This window comes from Fringilla coelebs (assembly GCF_963513975.1).
Source record: "Fringilla coelebs genome assembly, chromosome: 2".
NCBI classification, from domain to species: Eukaryota; Metazoa; Chordata; class Aves; order Passeriformes; family Fringillidae; genus Fringilla; species Fringilla coelebs.
This window is the reverse complement of record NC_140029.1, coordinates 59924499-59942309: the sequence shown is the minus strand read 5'-3', so window position 1 is coordinate 59942309 and position 17811 is coordinate 59924499. Positions and strand designations below refer to the sequence as shown.

The following is a 17811-nucleotide window of genomic DNA, read 5'->3' as shown; positions in this document are numbered from 1 at the left end:
CTCTTTTGTTGAGAGCTTTTGGGACACGGGACAGCTGTGGGGAGAGGTTCAGGGTCTAAGTGGCAACTATGCTCAATATTTCAAGGAAGTCATAATTCATGGCTATTTTGCTTTTTTTTTTTTTTTAAAGTCTTGGTTAAACAACCATAAATTATGAACAGTTTGCAAATGTAAGCATTCAGTGGCAGATGCCGATGGGAGGGGCTCAATCACATGGACCTGTGTGAACAGGAAGGGCTTGCTCTTATCAGCTTTATTCTTTGCAGTTTAAAAAAGAATGATTTCTAAATTTTTCATTATTCTTGGAGGGTTCATTTATCACATAGTAGATCTGGGGTGAGGAAGAAATGAAGTGAAAATATGCTTATAATTTTCAGAAGGGAACAAGTGGCTTGGGCTAAGGCTACTAATAACCTGTCTGGCTTCTATTACATGTCAGGGATCTGGTTAAAATAGAGAGTTTGCTCTTTTTTTCCCCCCCTCTTTTCTGTGCTTTTGTTTTGTTTGTTTGAGTTCTTTTGTTGTTGTTGTTGTTGTGAGACAGGGGGAGATGGCACACACAAAACTGGGTAGGAGTTACTGCAGGCTTTGGCTGAGTCAACGCCACTGCCTAAACCTGCTTCTCTTCCTATCTGCAGCTTCTTCTTTCAATGCCTTTTCATTTAGTCCTTTGTGGACTTTTTGATCAGGACATTCTTAATTTAAAAAGCTGAATAAAAGCAGGCATAGTGGCTAGATCCATAGTAGGAAGTTTTAAATGGTGCCAGGGAGAAGCTGAATCATTACAACCATTAAATTGCTAACATGGTTCCCAGCATCACTGCTCTGTCGGGCTGTGCTCTCTCAGGTGGCTCTAATGCTTGTAGTAACCTGTGCCTGAAGACCCCTTCTGTACCTCTGGCATTTGTTTCTCTCTTCCTTTCTTCTTATAAAGAGGGGTTTGAGACCTTAGGTTGAACCATGACTTCTGCACCATCATCTCATGCCTACCTTTGCTCTTCCATGTTCCCTGATATCTCCATGGGCTTTCAGAAAGATTAAGCCACCCAGTCAAGATGAGAGTCTACATTTTTTTGGCTATTTCAAGTTCCTGCAGAAGGTTCCTTCCCTTTATCCACTTGCAGTTTTATGAAGACTTTAAGGAAAATATGAAATCTGTAATGAGGTTGTCTTCCCAGAAGAGTGAGCATCATGTGTCTGCCTGCAGCATCCTTCTGTGCAGTTTGGTCCCTTCTCAGATGCTGGCAGTGGGAACACCTTTAAAGTTGAGAAGCTGCCTCTGCCTCTGCACAGGGACTGTCAGCAAAGGAAAACTTCAAAAGCTGTTTTCTAGTCACTAAGGTCACTTCCCCTAGTTCTGTTTAGATTTTTGGGGTGTTTTATTTGTTCTTTGGGGCGGGGAATTGCTTGTTTGTTTTTTAATATAAATGGCCATCTGTATTGCATGTTGTTGTTTGGTTGAAAAGACAGTTGTTTTTTCCCTGAGGTTGCTTTCTCCTTTTTTTTTCCCCATGTAGCTTTTCCCTTCTACTATCTATTGCATGTATTTCTTCCCACCCATCACTCACTCACACAAAATTTTTTCCACACCAGTTAAAAGCTAGTCACCTTATTTCTGGGACAAGTTGTCATCCTTAAAGACTTGTAGTGTGAGAAGACAGTACCTCCAAAGCAGAAGAAATCCCCTTCCTTATTTTCCATTTCTGTGGCCTGGATGGTGTTTTGATCTTCTGTCAGTTGGTGACAGTTCATGAGACAATTTTCAGAGAAAAAGAGAAACACCTTGTCAGCATGTTAAACACACTAAAAGAATTAGAGAGCAGAAAGGAAGATTGCTGCCTTTAGCCCGCGGAGGAGGACTGGGTTCAGTTTTCAGGGGATTGTGGAATATAACCAATCCTTTCAGGGACCTGCTCATAGGACTTTCTATGAACTTCATCTGTATGAAGTTTGCATTCCTCTGAATTGGTAAAGGTCTGTCTACGGGGATTTGGTGTCTAAGATTTGGGAAGATTTTAGCAGTAGCTCAATTGCTTTATGTGTCCAGCAGACATGGGAATGGGTTGAAGCCAAGTCGAAGCTTTGCTGCAGCTAGGGTGTCATATTTTACCTATATTTTTTATGAGAAACGTGAAGCAGCAGAAGTAGGAGAAACTTAAAAATACACAAATTGTTCTTTTGTGGATCTCTATCGTTTTCTTGAAAATCATTGCTGACACTTTAATTTGTGACTTTTAAAAAAAACTTTGGGATAGTTTGCACTCTTCCTTTTTGCTAGGCACATAGAAGCATGTTTGTATTAGAAATAAATTATTTTGCAGCCTTGCTATTAGAGAGGTAATTTAATTTGTGTTAATTGAATCACTACCTTGTAGTTCTTAATTTAATGATTCCCTGTGTGTAGTTCATTACACACTAGATTCAAAGGGAGCCATAGTAAAAAAGGGCTCTTTTGCAGTTCCAAATGTGTACAATTATTTTTCCAAATGTGTACAAAACAACATAGCTAGAGGAAGGTTTAGATTGGCTCTCAGCTGGGATTCAGATACCTTCAGTGAAATCAAGAACATTACCTCACAGTAGTCATGTGTACATCTGTGTACATTAGTATAGCTTTTAAAACGGAATGAAAGGCTTGTTAATGAAGTCATAACCAATTGCAAATACTGTATAAAAAAGCAATGGCCACTTCCACAAAAATGCATTTCAAATTAAATTGGTTTGCAGTTGTGTGAATGCTTTTCTCAATAGGAGCATATTAGAATTTGTTCTTTCCTTTCCTTTTCACAACCATGGCAGGAAGGAAAGTCCATACATCATCCCACTGTAGGGACTGAGTTGGAAGCAGTTATTATAACAGTTTTACATAGACCACAAAATAATAGACCACAAGAAGTGACATTTACTCTGATTCTTCCAGTTCAAACTGTGATTAAGTTAAAGAAAAGCACATTTAAAGTGTCCTACCACGAGTGAGTGCTTTTCTGTTTATCTCCAGCCTTTTGGAAGCATAGTGTGTCAGCAGCTTCCTTGGTAGTCCAGCACCAAGGCGAGGTGAAGAGGTATTGCCCTGTCATGGGAGTTTCTCTGCCTGCAGACTGACATAGCAACCATATCAGAGTGTTGTGTGTATGATGATTGTTTCTAGATATGGCCCAAACCAGTTTAATCTGGCAGAGCAGTTCAGATCTGATCATACGGATCAAACCAAGTACTCCGGAACTGTGTGAAGCAGCACAGTTCAGGAAACATTCTGGTCAGTAGTGAAGCATATTTTAGAAACATGGATGTTTGGGCTTTTGTAACTAGGTTTCATAGCAAAGTATATAATATAGGAGAGTAATATAAATAGGGCTTTGAGAAACTGATCTGAAAACATGTGATAATCAGTTGATTTTATCTGTTTTGTTTATTATTCTGCAACATTTTTCTACAACTCATTCTCAGAGGCCAAGCCAGTGGTGTGAGCATCAGTCATTAGAGAAGGACAGAGCTGAGCCAAAGTAATTTTCTTCTCCAGCAGAAGCTAATGTGAGGCTTATCTTGAGCACAGGGAACTCGATCTGGGGCTGCAGACACTGCAGCTATTGAGCCGGTGCAAGGGTGGAAGCGGGGCGAGGAGCGCGCCTCGCTGCGCAGACGTGGCAGGGAGGAGGAAGCTGGTCACTTGCTGATGAGTGTGTGGGACACAGCTGCCTATACCAGAAACAAGCACCCCAATGCCTCCACCATTTCATAGTCAATGCACAGAAATAGGTGTTTTTAGGGCATGACATCCTATTGTAGCACAGGAGCCTAAAACTGGGTAAGGAAATTGTGCCCTAGAAATGCCATTTCTCTCTGTTGGCTGGGACGGAAACTTGGGGTTCCTAGCTCATGTCCAAGTGCCTGCACCACAGCTGTCTGTAACTTAAATCCCAAAAATTATGTATCATGGCATATTACTGAAACTGAAATATTTAAACTATTTGTAGAACATAATTGTATCTCAGGAATGAGGCTGTAATGGACCATCAACCTTGTAGCTTATGGAATGTATTGTTGAAAATAAAACTTTTTTTTAATGCATGTAGTTTTTTATTTTTCTTCTCTCTTTATAGTGCTTTATCCTTTTTTTATTGATGTGGCTTTTACTTAATCAAATCTATTTGTTTATTCTTGCCTGGAAGTAAATAGGATGTTAGGGTCAGTAAACAAAGAGGATGCAAAATATGAGCATGACTTTTTCTGAAGAACAGTAGGGACCTCTTGGCCATCAATGATTTCAGGTTTCTCAGCTCCAGCATGATGCAGCATTGGTCAGAGGTGCCCACAAAGGTGTGGGGTAACAGCTGTCCCGTTGTGTGACTTGATATACACCTGTCATCTGGTGATAAGATTGCACAAGAGGGCTTTAACTGGTCTGCACTTTGTTCATTTTTATTGATCTTCTACCATATTGCTCTCTTTTGAAACATGTTTCATAGAATAAGTCATTATTTGTTGGGTCTTTTTAAAAATTTTGGTTTTGTTGACTTTTTGTTTGTTTAGGAGACTGTCCATGATGGAAACCCATTAAAATACTATTTTTGGTTTTTAGTTCTTTTTTTCCTGATTGCCCTTTACCACAGTTTTTGCTGAGACATGTTTTAGAAAACACAGAGCAATTTAAAGTGGTAATTACTGCCTTTTAAAACTTGTAATTGCACTTTCTACGTTCAGTACTTTTGGTCCAGACTCTTGCCTAGGGGAGGCTTACTCCCATAGCTGCTGTCTGGGTTGAGCAGATAGCTCTGGTACCATTTTCTGTCGGTGATGGTGCACGCAGTAGCAGGAGTAAGGGATGAATAATTCTTAAACAAGGGCCTAATCATACACTTGGTTTTTTCACTTGGGTTTTTAACTTGTGTGGTTAGAAAAACTACTTGATCTTCCTTCCAATACCTGAAGGGAACCTACAGGAAATATTGAGACTATTTACAGGCATATATGGTGACAGTACGGGTGGGAATGACTTCAAACTTACAAGACGGTAGGTTTAGATTAGATATTAGGAAAAAGTTCTTTACTGTGAGGGTGGAAGGGTACTGGAACAGGTTGCCCAGAAAAGTTGTGGATTCCCATCCCTGGAAGTGTTTAAGGCTAGGCTGGGTGCAACTTTGAGCAATCTGATGTAGTGGAAGGTCTCCCTGTCCATGGCAGGTGGATTGGAACTAGATGATTTTAAAGTTTCTTCCAACCCAGGCCATTCTATGATTCTATGATATATACATATCTGTGCTCTTCTGTGGAGAGTGGGACCACATGTACATATATTGGTTTTCTCAGAAATATGTTTTAGCCACTTTTTAGGTTTTTTTCTTGTTTTTAAACATGAGACATTCATAGTGTGTTTTATTTTTGTAGTCAGGGAACCTTAGAGTTACACTAGACTTTCTTTGAACCTGTTCTGTTATCAATCTGCTATAACTTTCTTCCTGCAAATTACATTTTAAAATACTCACTTTGAAAAATACAGTGTGTATGGTAGATGTTATTTGCTGAAAACCTCTTCCTGTTGAGCGGTTGCCTTTTCAGAGAGTGTGCTACTTATTATTGCTAGTCAGTTTGATTTCTGTTTCCCAGCTGCATCTTCTCCTCTGTATCTGATGTAAAATGACTATCAAGACCAAAGGATGATGTCTAAATGCAGACTTTGGAAGAAAAAGGGTGAGGGGGTGTGGTGTGAGCAATATCAAATGACTAAAGCCATAAGAATTAGAAAGGGAATGTATTACAGCACTTACATCAACCTGTTACACCCCTTCCTTCTGTAACAACTGTCCCCTAAAATAGTGATTTTCAAATGACGTCTCATAGGGAATTTGTGAGTGCTTTGTCCAGTCCTCACAGCCACAGGACTCCTTCACTCTCAGCAAAAGTTGAAGGTGTTTGCAGCAAGTTGTTCACCCAGTATTATTGCTGGCAAAGTTTAGCATTTACTGTGCTGTCCCACTCCTCTCTCTTGTCAGCTTTAATGCTGCAAAACTATGTTGTGCAAGTCTGGTGTTATGTACTGAAGTACAGTCAGTACAGTACATACTACAGCAATATTCAGCCTCTGGCTCCTGGTGGGATGCTGCTGCTCTTTGCTTTCAGGTGCTAAAAATCATCTTTAGTACTCCTTCCGGAGTTTCATATCCAGGTGGTTTAGTACAGGTCTGTTGAAATATTAGTTATTAAGTGGCTAGATTGGAGGCAGTCTAACTAATATTTTGTTTTTTTTTTTTTTTCTCCATCCCCAGCTTGGTGATCCATCTATTTTCCCTGCTGTCATCGTGGAGCATGTTCCTAGTGCGGAACTCCTACATAACTACTCTGGCTTAACCTGCGTGGATGAACCTAGTGACATGATCACTGAGAACTCTCTGGATGTTGCAGAAGAGCAAATCATAGAAGATGATGATATCACCCTCACAGGTTGGCAATAAACCATCTCTGTGCCACTTTGCACTCTCTTGGTGCAAAGACATCTCTGTGTCTTTGTATCAAGATGGCTGTGACTAACGGAAGAAGAAGGTTAAATGACAAAAAGCAGCAGGGAGCAAAATGAATAGTGGTATTGAATGCTGTTAATTCTGTACAAGACAGAGAAAATGGCATTAATATTGTTAGCAGGTGGCTTGCAATCCCAGTTGCACTCTTCCCAATGCTGAAGAGTTTCATCCATCAACAGTGATTAAGGCAGAGTCCTGCTCAGAGAACCAACAAGGTTTTTCTTTGTTCCTCGTAGGTTTTGCTTGCTTTTAATTAACATGTGGTACATACCGAACACATATACCAACAAGCACAAATATGCAGCTTGAGTAGATGCTGCTTTTAACTTTCTGAGAGTATACAGTTATAAATTAAAATGTGCCTACTAGCACGGCTTACTGGTGTAAGTATACTCAGCATAGTATTAATTTTGGAACTCTAGTAATGATTCACACCTAAAATACATGGTTTTTTTCTGTAAATTCTATTAGAAAAGGTAGCCCTAAAGAACAACCAATTCTCAAGAGGAAAACTCAATAATCTGTCACATATTTTAAAAACAACCCCTTACTGAATGTATGTATTTGAATTGCTTTTGCAGAAAAATCTCAAAGGCAGGGTAAATACTTTACAGAGAGAAGTTTTCTTTCAGCCACTAGTTCCACACCTGGACTGTCTCCAGGGTTGGAGACAGCTTGCTGGTTTCACTCATACTTTTGACATTATTTCCAAAGACATGCTCTGATACAATCTTTTATGACAAAAAGCAGAACAAGAACTCAACATTAACTTGACATGAGGAACAGCTCACAGAGTAAATTGACATGAGCTGTTCTCAGTATTTTTTTCGTGGTAGTGGATTATCTGTGAACAGACTGTGACCATACAAATAAGTTAGGTTATTATTCAAGAAGGTTTTTGATACTCAAACAGTATTTCATGTTGAGACCTCTTGCCAACTTGCTGTTCATATTAATTATTCACACTACAACTGGCATTTCCCCAGTGTGTTACTTAAGCACCACTTAATGCATCCGTGTGAATTTCATAGCGTCATTTTTGTGAATCCATATTCACTGTAATATACTGTGTGTGAATTTTTACATGCATGAGTAATTGTGAAACTCCACTTTTGTGAATGCCCTTGTTAACCTTCTTTTTCTTTTTTTTTTTTTTTCTTTGGTTGTTGTTGCTGGTCACTTGAGAAGGGTTTGCAAATTGCTGCCAGAAACTGAAAATATTTAATCCTTGTAACCGATGGTGTCCAAGGGTTTCTGGGATACTTTGGAGTCAGACAAGTACAGTATTGTTCCCATCATCCATTATAGTTCAAGAAATCTGGTTTTCTTTAAAGGCAAAGTCATTAGAAATTGAAAGCTGCCACTTTGCAGAGATGATTTCTGTGAAGAAGATGATAACTAATTATCAGTTTCACAGTCTCCATCCTGTGGATTTCCTTAGAAGGGAAAGGAGATCAATGCAGGATGAGCCAGGACCGGCACTGTAGCTGGAAAGCTCCTGCTCAGGACAAGGCAGGCAACACTGGTAGCTCAGTTCCTGGTCTCTGGTAGGAAGCTATCTAGCCTAACTGTAGTGGGGCAGAATTTGGGGCCCAGGGGTGTGAAGACACCCCACAGGAGATGAGAGGATGCTGGGGAGGGAGGCCCCTGTTGCCTCCCTGCCCTTTGTGGACAGGCACTGGCTGTAGCCACAGCTGCCCAGCTGAACTGCAATACTGCTGTGTGGAAGAGACCCTAGTTCAAGTGTAGCTTGCTTTAGGCTGCCTCTGAAATGGGGCTAATCATAGCTCAATTTTCACACCTACTCTGTTTTTCAGCTGCTTTTTTTCTTTTCTCCCTTCTTTGAAGTTTCCTTCTTGATTTTGTTTGCTCTCAACGGTGAAATGCGTTGTTTTGCCCTTTGAAGTTAGTAGCAGTCTTTTCAGTCACTTGCACATTATGCCTTTGAGAGAGGATCAGACATCATAAAGACTGTACTAATTCCACATTAAAATATTTATAAGACTGAAGTTCACAGCAAAACAAAACTGAAGCCACCATAATTTATGACTAAACATTACTGAGCGATGACTGCTTAATATGAAGGATTTAGGTTTTTTAAAGTTACTAGTTTTTCACTGCTGTTTTGTGACTGCCATCCACGGGGCTTCTCTTTTCTCCTAGATTAAAAGAAATTAGCAGTAGGCCTCATGAAACTGAAGCAATCAGTTTTTAGGGATCTGTCTGCAGAATAGTGGACACTAATAGGTTTTTTCATCTATGGGATGTATCTTCAGCCCCTCAAAAGCACAGCTATTACATGTGGGTAATTGACCTGTCGTATAAATTATAACCTGCAGAAAGCTGTAAGAACAGCATCTGTTGCACATGAAACCCTACTGAGACATGGACAGCAATCAGCTTTTTTAACTATATTAATGTTCATGCTGTAATTCTTTTTTAATGAATAGGCAGATGTGCCTTATCACCCTCATCTTTAAAAGCACTTTTCCCTGGAATAACTGCGGTGGCAATTTTATGGTCAGTTTGTTGCCAGTCTTAGTGGTTTTTAAATTATTAACTGTCGTGTAGTAAAGGGTGATTAACAAAATTAATTGGAACATTTGGCTTTGAATGAAGTTTTATCTCTAAAGGGAATATTGAAATATTTTTTCCCTGAAAAACAGGGGATAGTATTTTGTGCAGAAGAAGTCCAGGCCAACTTGTCAGAATGTACAATTGCTACACTTTGTGTATCTTATTAATGTCGCTAGTTATGGATACAAAGTGTACAGGAAGGAGGAACTAATCAGATTATCTAATTCCTGAAAACATTTTTTTAAAATTCTTGTTATAATTTTTTTTTAAACTTTGTCATTTTTGGTGAGTTTTTTTATTGAAAACCATGGTTTAATCAAAGTCTGCCATTTTATGGTTCACCTGTTTTGGCATTGTCTTCATGGGATCAGGGAAGTGGCTACACTGGGACAGTTTGTGGGGGAGGGGATGAGAGAGCAGGGACAGAAAATTTGCATTTAGATGTCCTGTGCGGAGGTCTGAATAGGGAGCAAGGAAGTGTGCATTTTCATAGATCGATAATGGTACTTAATAAGCAGTTTATTTTGAAGTCTGGTACCATTTGCCTAGTACATTTTGTGAAACTCTAGCAGGCCTGCCCAAGCACCACTTCTTTGGTGGTCATTTCTGATGTTACAAAGAAATACAGAGGAGTAGTTAGGTGGAAACTGAACTTCATAGTGTTAATCTGTGAGGATTGTGAGTTGATGAGATGCCAGTTGCCAAAAAACAGGTTTCGGTTTCAGTTACTTTGTAAAGAAATTATTCACAGCTGCCTGTAGCTCTGGTAAAACCAGAGGGATTTTTTTTTTATATATATCTCCTCAATGAGATAATTTTCTTTACAAATTGCAAGGCCTTATTTAAAAAAGGAAATGGTGATTTGCAGGTCTCCTGAAATACCTGTGTTTTTAAAGTCAGTTTTCCAGTGTCAGATAACAACCAGCTAGGAGTGGATACTAAAAAGTAACTGCTTAAATTTAACAGCCGGCTATTCTGCAAAAGGTGAGGGGGACGGGGGTGTCTATCCATGTCTAATGGCTCTCTTTCTTCTTTCAGCAGCTTTAGGTTTCTCCTGACATTATTTTGAGGTTCTGCAGTCCCTGTTTTTGTCTCTAGTAAAGCCAGCAGTGAATTTAAACACAGTTCTGACTAGCGCAGCCTTTATCTCAGCCTGGACAAGGACTTATGCTGCCCACTCTCCAGAGCTCCCAGCCACCAAGGAAGCCATGGGAGCAGGATAGAATTGCCCAAAGTAGTGTAAAAATTTCAAAAAAAGCATTAGACAGGAGTAGGGAAAGCAGGACTTTGGCTGAGGTGGGGAACTTCCAACATGAGGCATCATTTCAGAGCAGAACGCTGTGTTTGGGCAAGCCCTGTGCTAAAGCTGATTCATAGGGAGCCTGGATTCGCAGTAACTGGGCAGAAATTGGCATGCAGATACAAAGGCTTAAGTCTGTGGCTTGCTCAGATAAACAAAAACTTGTAGAGTACCCTGGGAAAAAACTGAAGATATTTTTAGGCGTGGTTTTCCCCCCTCCCTTCTCTTTTTCTCCCTTTTTCTTCTCCCTTTTTTTCTTACCTATTTTTTCTTCCCTGCCTCTTTTTCCCTTTTTCATTTTTGTCTTCCAATATTTTCTTCCCCCTTCCTCGTTGTTCCTTTTTTTTTTTAAAAAGCTTCTGCCTATTTCAGATAACCTTTGAAACCTGATACTTTGCAGAAATTACCCTCCCTGCTGCCCCATTTTTTCAGCTCTGATTTTGGTAAAGAGGAACAAATAATCCATTTAATTCCAGTTGTTCTTAAAACTGGCACTGTATCGTAACAGCCAGTGATTGGAATACCATTCTGCAGCATTATAGAAAAGCTAAAATAAGAGACACCAGTTTGCCTTTGGTAGCTGAGCTGGTTATCTCTGAGCACTCTCTTGTGTTGAAGGATGCAAATGAGCACCTTGCTGTTAAAAGGACAAAGAGGTGGTGCTCCACTTTTTCTGTGAGGTGCCCCACACTTTGTTTGTATTAGCTTTTGAGTTCTTGTAATTCAGCTTGCTAACCCAGCAACACCCCCAAAACCTTTTCAGACATTTTATAAATCTCTGTTGTCTCACTATGTGATCAAAAAAGTGTGAAGCCTGGCATGTGTCAAGTGACAGAAGTTTGGATCATGGACCAGGAGCAGATATGGGAGGAAAAACCACAACCCTTGGTTCTTTCAGCAACAGGGAAATATTAGCTGGTCTTAAACCACTTTGTGAAGTCATCTCCTTGGAAGATGCTTGAAGGGTGTTGGCAAGAGCAGTGGAGTGGTTAAGAAACTTAATTTTGCCATCCTGTGTTTGTGGATGGAAAGACAGTGCTGCTGCTTGTAGAGGAGTACATCTGGTCCAGGTAGCTCTACTGGCAAGCTGCAGAGTGAAATGCAGGTTGAGCTCTGGGTGAGAGCCAAACACTAGAAGCTGTGAACTGCCCACCTTTGGGATAACAAAGGGCACCAGGGCCAGGCAGGCAATGAACAGGGAGAGAGACTGTAGAAGCTGGGAAATGCTGCTCTTTTGGGTAAGAAAGGAGAAGAAGGTGACAGCAGCAGCAGTGGGGTGGATGAACACAGAGAGGAAGACTTGCCCACAGATGGATGTGAGGCTGTAAAAGCTCAGGGGTTCCTTAGCTGGGGTCCTCCTTGGGGGTACCAACTTGGGCTGTTCCTGTGTTACTACTGTGCTGTGAATGAATGGCTTTATGGAATGAGACATCTGAGGCTCTGCTGTGGGAAACCCAGGGCTGAACTGGCAAGGAAACCTGGTCTGACTGTGGATGGGTGTGTGGGGAGCCAAGGGGGACACGTTTGTCACAGGAGCCACCTGCTGTGAAGGAGATTTCACCCAGCAGTGGCAGTCTCTGGCCTTGGGATGTGACTGCCAGGGAGTCTCGTGGATGGTCAGACTGGGAAGTTTCCTTAACATGCTTAAATTTTTTGTGAGCAGCAAATGATATAAATTTCTATGTTTACATTATTTATGCGGCTATTATAAGTTCCTTTCTTTAGTCTTGGATAGGGATGGTAAACTTGTAGCCATATGGTGTAACAGCAATTTAAAGCTGTTAGACTCTTCCTCACCTGCTATTATTCAGAGTGAAGAATTGGCTCTGTTCCATCACCTTAGTACCTGAAAGGCAGCAGGTGGGTTTGGTCCTCCTGCAGCTCTCTCTGGGCAAAGAGCAGACAGCAGCAGCTCTCTCCTCCCTGTCGCAGAACTGAGAACCTGGGGGTACCACTGCTGGCTTTAGAACTGTATGTGGTAAGCCAGCCGTGCTCCATGACTTTGGTTGAGCTGGATCATGGCAGGCTAACCTTCCTGTCCATTCAGACAGTGTCAGAACTCAGAACAGCTGCTTTGGCAGTGCTGTGTGCATTTATTTATACTTGTATGATGTGATATCCTTCTTGATGTCTTGGTAATGCTGGTGGATGATATGGGAAGTTCTCATCCAGATTAAACTTAGAACCAGAAGCATCAAGTCACCAGCACCATTCCAAGAGTGTACATGGCCACAGACTGAATGGGATGTGCATGTTCTTTCTCCTCCTGATGGACAGGCATTCCCTAGGGATGCTGTGTGGCTCTTGGGGCTGAGCTCCTGAGCCTGTCAGCTGCCTGACAAAATTGTCAGAGATTTGCTGCCCTCTCTTGCTTCCAAGGTCAGGACCATAGTCCATACTCACTTTGTCTTCATGCTATCCTTCTCCCCATTTCTACGTTTCCCATTTCTTAAGACTGTTTGAAGGTATTAGCCCAAAGGTGCAGATCCTTAACTGTCTGAATCTCTTTGCCAGATATAGGGTGGAGGTGGTCCTGTAGAAAACAGGGTGAGTTGCTGTTGTGTGGATCAGGGGTTCCCAACACCTGTCTGTTTTATTTTGCATTGGTCTGAGCCTTTTACACTAGGGCCTCAAGGAAAAATCCAGAAGGTAAGGAGGCTTCTGTAAATCACAGTTGCTGGAAGAAGTAGGGCTGATGTGCGGATGCCAGCATTCATCTTTGCTGATACAATTGCTGAAGCTGTAAACATTTGTGATGAAACCAGGGGGTTTTGGCTGGTTGTTTTTTAAATTATGTAATTGCTTAGTGCTAATTGAACTGGTTGCTTTGTTGTTACTGTGATATTTTTAAGGTTAAAATATAGAACTTCTGGCATAAACTTCTTGCTTTTGTTCGCAGAAATATTCCAAGGTCATTACATTGTGTTTTAATGTGTACGTTTGCTTGCTTTGTCAGTCAGTGTGGTTTTTTGGTTTTGTTTTGTTTTTTAATGTGACTGCCCCACCCAAAATTCCTCAAAGCTTAACAGGGAGAGGGGTGTAAAGCCTGTGAAAGTAACTGAGGCTTCTTGGTGTTCTAGAGAGGGGAGTACTAATGGAGCCTTTTTTATCATTTTGATAGAGGCACGTGAGTTGCATCAAATTTGCATCAAAGGATAAGCAAGACTGGCCCAACAATTTCCATTTAACAAACAGTAATTTCTAAAAGGATGTGTTAAACAGTTTTAAATGTTTATGGTACCAGGAACTGACATCTATGTTATTTTTCATGCAACAGTTATTTTGAAAAAATCATCTGGTACTCTTCCAGTTAAACCAGCTGTTATTTTGCAAAATTATATTTTATTGGATTTTTTTGTTGTGTACCCCCAGATGACCTTAACATGTACCTTAAGCACTATAATTAATGCTCAGGAGCTTTGGGTTTATCTAATAGATGCCCTCATGAGATTGATGAGGTATTGTCTAGAAGTTAAAAATTTTGAAAAGCTTGCCAACCTTTTATTGCATTTCTTGTTTCATGTTTGCTTTCCACTGTGTTCTTGGAGCCTGCACTGTTAGCCCTACATGTAATTCCCATGAATTTGAATTGTTTAGGATTCAGCTACACCTTTACATAACATGGTCTCTAATAGAGCTTGTGGAATATTTTTTCTCTCCTCCAGGCTAAATGACTGGAGAGTTTTGATGGGCATCTATTATTTATGGAATTCACTTCTGTTCGTAGAACCACAGAATTGTTAGGGTTGGAAAAGTCCTTTCAGATCATCAAGTCCTACTGTCAACCCAGAACCACTCCCATGTTCACCATTAAATCATGTCTTCAAGTGTCATATCCACATTTTTCTGTGGATAAGACATTGGAGCACCATAAGAAGTTAGCAATATTGTGTTTTTAAATTATGATCTCTGGAATATTGCTTGTGGTAGTGATATTTCTTAGTTTCATGGGTCTTGTGTTTTACTGCATGTGCTTGATCAGCAAAGAGAGGGGTTAGAAAGATGAGGCAGAAACAAAGGGTTTGTTTGGGGTTTTTTTTTATATATACAATCTGAAAAATGTACTGTACTAAATAAATGAAATTATTGCAGTGTGCATTTTCTCCCTAGCTGATCTGTTGCTACGCATCTAGTAGAAGACCATCTCTATCTCTATCTGTTTTTCTTTTTTTTTTCTGGGAATGAAATATGAATAAATATCATGTTAAGCTTTAAGTCTAGTTTGTAGCTTCCTAATTTTTTTTTTCTCCCTTGCTTTTAGTTGAAGCATCTTGTCATAATGGCGATGAAACAATGGAAACAATTGAGGCTGCTGAAGCACTTCTTAATATGGATTCCCCTGATCCTATGTTGGATGAAAAAAGAATGTGTAAGTTTTTTTATGAAAATCCAATCTGTATTTGCCAGGTTTATTTGTTAAATCACTGCAGCATGGTTGAATGGAATTGATAAGATTTTTTTTTTTTTTTTGTAATTTCCAGAGAGCCTGTACGTACATAGTTTGGGTATCAGAAATCTAATATTATCGGCAATGAAGGATTTCATTGTCATGCCAGAGTTGAGAGGAAATGAAAGAGTCAAAAATTACAGAGGGAAGGTGTGAATAAAGCTGGATGGTTTAGATTTGAGCATTTTGTTTGGTTGATGTTTGTGTAGTCAGGATAAAAGAATATACACTTACAGATTACCTTAAATATGAATGTGTGATCAGCAGATAAATGTGCCTTTTGTAGGGTCTGTTCTGTCATTAACTTGTTCTATTTTTGTAGTGCTTCTGTGTAAAATGTCGGCACAAATATTGAATTATACACTTGAAAGACTGAAGTGTCATAGTTTGATTTTATTCTATTTTCAAGTTTTTGCTCTAAATCCTGCTTTTTAAAGTCCTCATGGCTTTGTGAAAATACTCCTTTTGTCCCTTTCCCTTAAGCAACTATGTTTGGTGCAACTGAAGAGGAAGAAATGGTGCCTCCTATCACACACGTGTCGGTCACGCTCGATGGGATCCCTGAGGTGGTGGAAGTACACCAAGCCCCAGACCCTTATGCTGAGTCACCAGAGACTCCAGAATTTGAACAACCAAAGAAGAAAAAAGGTAAGATGCTACCAGAGAACAGCAGTGTGGAGCAGGAGAGTAGGGGGTGGGTGGCATGGTTGCTTCCTTGTGGGTGTCTGGAGCCATTCGGGGTATCAGGCCAAAATAACTGAGTGAGCTCAGCCAGAAATGCAGGGAATCATTTTCTTCCTGCATGATGTGGGCACATGTACAGGTACTTAGACTAATGATATTGTAGAGGTAGCAACGAGATTCCTTATCCTACAGGAATCTCTGCTTGTTCCAATTTATAGTTTCTTCTTCAGAGCAGAATTGCCATACAAGCCATGGAGTTTTTGCTGCTGAGAATCCGGAAGTACTTTCATTAGCTCTTATTTAGCTTCAACTGAAGATACTTGATCAGTTCAGAATATGGGATGAGAATGGGGAGGGATTTTTATCTTTTCTTATATATTACAGATTTTTTTTCCTTATTAATAAAATAGCTGCATGCTATAGTAAGTGCTTGTCCCATTTGCAGTCCCATTTGTAGTAGATTACATTTACATAGTGTAGTGGTGTTCCACTACAGTCAGTGCTGTGCCAAAGAGTCATGAAGTGGTGTTAGCCAGACGTTCTGCTCCTGTTTTCCCACACTGCTTCAGCATGGACCCCATTAGAGGCTCTGAAGCTGATGTCTGCAAGAAGAGAGTCATTCTGTACATATAGATGTTAAAAGCTCTTGCAACAAATTAATATGAAAAGAAAAATAAACAAAGGAGTTTATGTTTCTGGAACTAATCCTAGGGCTCATCCTAGAGCATGAGGACTTAAACAGGTTCCCCTGAGTAACAGCCTTCTAGAATAAGGCTTCTACTACCCATACAGCCATACTCCTGTGGAATAGGAGCATTTTTGCTGCTACTTTTGCTGCTAATTCCAAATGCTGGGAATTGTTATGTGTGAGAGAGACCATATTGGCTGGTAAAGATGTTGGGGAAGCCTCCTGCGCCCCATGTGAGTCACAAGGTCTCATAGGGGTGGGTGTGGTTCAGGAAATCTCTGATTCCCCTGAGAAAGCTGAACTGAAACTGTTGTGGAGGAGAGCTTTACCAGCAGCTGCCCCGAAAGTGCTGCTGGGGAAGCTACTGTGGCTGTGCACACTACTGTGAGATAAGCAACTGTAAGAGGATTTTAAACTGGGGGTTTTTGTTTGTTCTTCTCTTCCCTTCTTCTTTTTTAATGTTGACTGCTGTGTGGGTCAAAACAAGGAGCTGCTGTCTGCCAGACATTTAACCTCTTTGGTTTGATGCTTTCATACTCTTTCGTGTTGTGCTTCTGCTTACTCCCACTCCTTCCTCCTCCCTAGCTGTAGGTTAGAAAACCAGTTTCTTCACAGAAAATGTGTATTTGTTTTAGAAAAAAAAATGCTAGAAAAGATGCATCAGCTTAGTGTTTCATTAAGTACTAGTTTTCAGTGAACTTGAGGCTTTGTAAAGGAGATGGTATGGTCTGGGTGATGTAGAAGTGTTACTTCAAAATGTCTGGGGATTTGTTGTACAAAAATTGCTGCAAAATGTTATGAAGTTTATAGTGCACTTTAGGATAATGTGCAATGTGTGGGTGGGATTCTTTTGGGATTTTGTTTGTTTGTAGGTTATTTTTTTTTAAAGTACACTCTGTTTCCCTTCTTTTGTTTGGTTCTGAGTCATGGCAAAGGATGGTGATCATTTTGCCCTGTCCATATCACTAATGATTTTATAGGGTTTTTATCGATTCTATAGACTTCTTTTATAGACTTCTAGCATATATATGTAAGCCATTAGCAAAAATTAGAGGCATTCACAGTGCAGAGCATTGCCAGCTGGGCCAGAATGACACTGCCAAGTAGAGCTCCTCCAAGAGAATGTTCACCAGAAGCAATGTGGTGGTTTCACTTCCTTTCCTTTTGGCCTTATTGCTGCAGCAGGAGAGCTGTATCCACCCATCTGCTCAACTCCAAACCTGTGTCCAGCATGATGTTTGTACTCATGAATGTCTGAGCACTGAGCTGCTCAGCTATGGATCAGAAAGACAGGACAACAGAGAAATGTCAGACAAAGAAGCTTGGAAATTTGCTATATTAATACCTTCAGTTCTGTTTTTGCTGTGGAGGATATCTGGCAGCAGGTGGTCACATAAGTTATATACATCATATTTTAGATATATTTCATTTATTTTGTTTGTACATGCATTTTTTTAAACAAACTCACTGAAAATAGTGCAAGAAAATAGATTTTACATTTTCTGGTGTGGTATAAGATATTTAATCATGATGAACATTTCACTGCCTAATGTCACCCTAATTTGTAGCATGAATTTCTAACATGAAGTGTTTTTAGCTA

At 40.2% G+C, this 17811-nt stretch overlaps 1 protein-coding gene across 7 annotated transcripts in view; it reads left to right on the top strand.

Annotated features, from left to right (window-relative positions):
* The window catches only part of ELF1 (E74 like ETS transcription factor 1), a 94785-nt gene that overhangs the window by 59213 nt on the left and 17761 nt on the right, over positions 1–17811 (top strand). For all 7 annotated transcript variants that reach the window (XM_084201319.1, XM_084201313.1, XM_084201317.1 and 4 more), the window contains exons 3-5: positions 6264–6438; positions 14654–14761; positions 15323–15487. In XM_084201319.1, the coding sequence (XP_084057445.1) occupies positions 6264–6438; positions 14654–14761; positions 15323–15487 (448 nt within the window). The remainder of the gene's footprint in view (positions 1–6263; positions 6439–14653; positions 14762–15322; positions 15488–17811) is intronic.